The 1,707-nt window shown below is 60.6% G+C and overlaps 1 protein-coding gene across 1 annotated transcript; it reads right to left on the reverse strand.

Moving 5' to 3' along the window:
- Positions 1-154: 154 nt before the first annotated feature.
- EMIHUDRAFT_254578 (gamma-butyrobetaine dioxygenase) lies at positions 155-1,495 on the reverse strand (the record flags this gene model as incomplete). The annotated part of the gene is made up of 2 exons (XM_005777946.1): positions 155-715; positions 857-1,495. 2 exons carry the CDS (start codon positions 1,493-1,495, stop codon positions 155-157), a joined length of 1,200 nt encoding a protein of 399 aa, XP_005778003.1.
- Between the last annotated feature and the right edge of the window lie 212 nt (positions 1,496-1,707).

Raw genomic sequence — 1,707 nt, forward strand, 5'->3', positions numbered from 1 at the left:
TTTCCGTTTATGTATAACCCACATCGTCTCGCTTCTCGCGCAGTCGCACGACACACGTGACTCAGTCACGTGACACGACACACTGACACACGTCGACGACTTCATAGAAAGAGTCGCGTGTGGAGGCCGGTATGTGCCGCGGCTTCGCATCTTCTCACTGGTCGGCACGACTCGCTCTACGCGATCGCTCGTGGTGGAAGAGCAGTCCATCCCGCTGCATGTAGCAGCCTTCGATGTGGCGCTCTCCGTCAGTGTCTGGGTGGATCACAGAGCGCCCGTGCAACAAGCGGCGGTTGTCAAAGACCCAGAGGTCGCCCGCACGTAGCTGGAGCATGATCTTGTTGGAGGGATCATTGAGCATGCGAGCAAAGAGGCGTCGAGCCTGGTAGAAGGCATGGGCCAGCTGCGGTTCCATCGGCGGTGCATAGCCTCCGGACTTGCTCGAGAAGTTGATCGCGAGAATCTTGCCGGTGGTCGGCTCAAGCTCGATCATGGGCGCGTGTCTCACGTAGGCGGAGATGAAGTCCCTGCCGTCGTGCGCCGAATTTTCCCATCGCACTTGCGTGTTTGCGAGCAGCGCGAAGTCAGCCGGGTGTGTCTCTCGGAGCTGCTCGGCGACGGCGACGGCATCGACAGCATAGTTCACAACCGAGCACTGCTTGCACGGGATTGGCTCGCCGTCGCCACATGAGCAATGCTTGATGGCGTGCAGCGCCTGTAGATCAAACGGCGGGCTGCGGTATGGGTTGTCGTTGTGCAAGGCGATCTCTTGTGAACCGTAGGCGAGGTCGAGGTTGCCGCCGGACGCGTGGTTCGGTCGGGCTCATAGGTGGTATGTCGTGCCGAAGTTGGCCACGCGCAAAAAGGAGATCTTCCCTGCGAACTCCTCGCACTGGCCCTCGACCTTTGGCACGCCTTCCACGATGGCGAAACCCAATGTCAGCAGCTGAGTCGTCAAGGCATGCAGCCCGGAGGGGCTCGTAGAAAGGGCCTCGTACTTGTGGCGCGGCGGGAGTCTGCCCTGGAGTGGCGTGCGCGGAAGCGATGCTGTGCCAGGAGATGTGCCGCTCCAAAGGAGGCGCTCCGGAAGCGCAGCCAGTTCTGGCGGCTGCACAACAGACTCGCCACACCCAGTGAGCTCGGCTTTCAGCTTGCCCGACTCTAAAATGCTCTTGTGGCCGTCACCAAAGGTGACGTGCAGCAGGGCAGCGGTCGAGCTGTTTGCTGCCTCGACGCTGGCTGCTTCTACCGCCCAGGCGCTATCGTCAAATGACTCGTGCCCGTGCAATGGCTGTTTGGTTGCTTGCTCGACGGAGGCGGGTCCCAAGCAGCGTTCGCGAAGCCATGCACCGTGGACGGTCGAGGAGACTCCATCGGACCACGCCAGAGTGAGATGGCCATCCTCGATGAGAACCGTGGGGCCGTCGGCTGGCTTGCACGTGGACGGCGGCAAGCTCGGTGTTGTGGCGGCGTGCAGTGCGAGTAAGTGCAGCATTGCCATCAGCGACTGTGCGGGCTGCCACGGTCGCTGGATGCTGAGGAATCTCGATGCTCGAGGTAATCGATTTCGATCTGGATAACTGCTATGTCATTACGTATGACGGACGCTTGCTGAAACAAACCCGCGGAATTCCAATGGGGAGTGCGCTATCGCCACCACTGGCGATAGGAACTCTTGCGTGGATGGAGCACGAGTGGATGCAAACG

Source organism: Emiliania huxleyi (genome assembly GCF_000372725.1).
Source record: "Emiliania huxleyi CCMP1516 unplaced genomic scaffold EMIHUscaffold_2519, whole genome shotgun sequence".
NCBI classification, from domain to species: domain Eukaryota; phylum Haptophyta; order Isochrysidales; family Noelaerhabdaceae; genus Emiliania; species Emiliania huxleyi.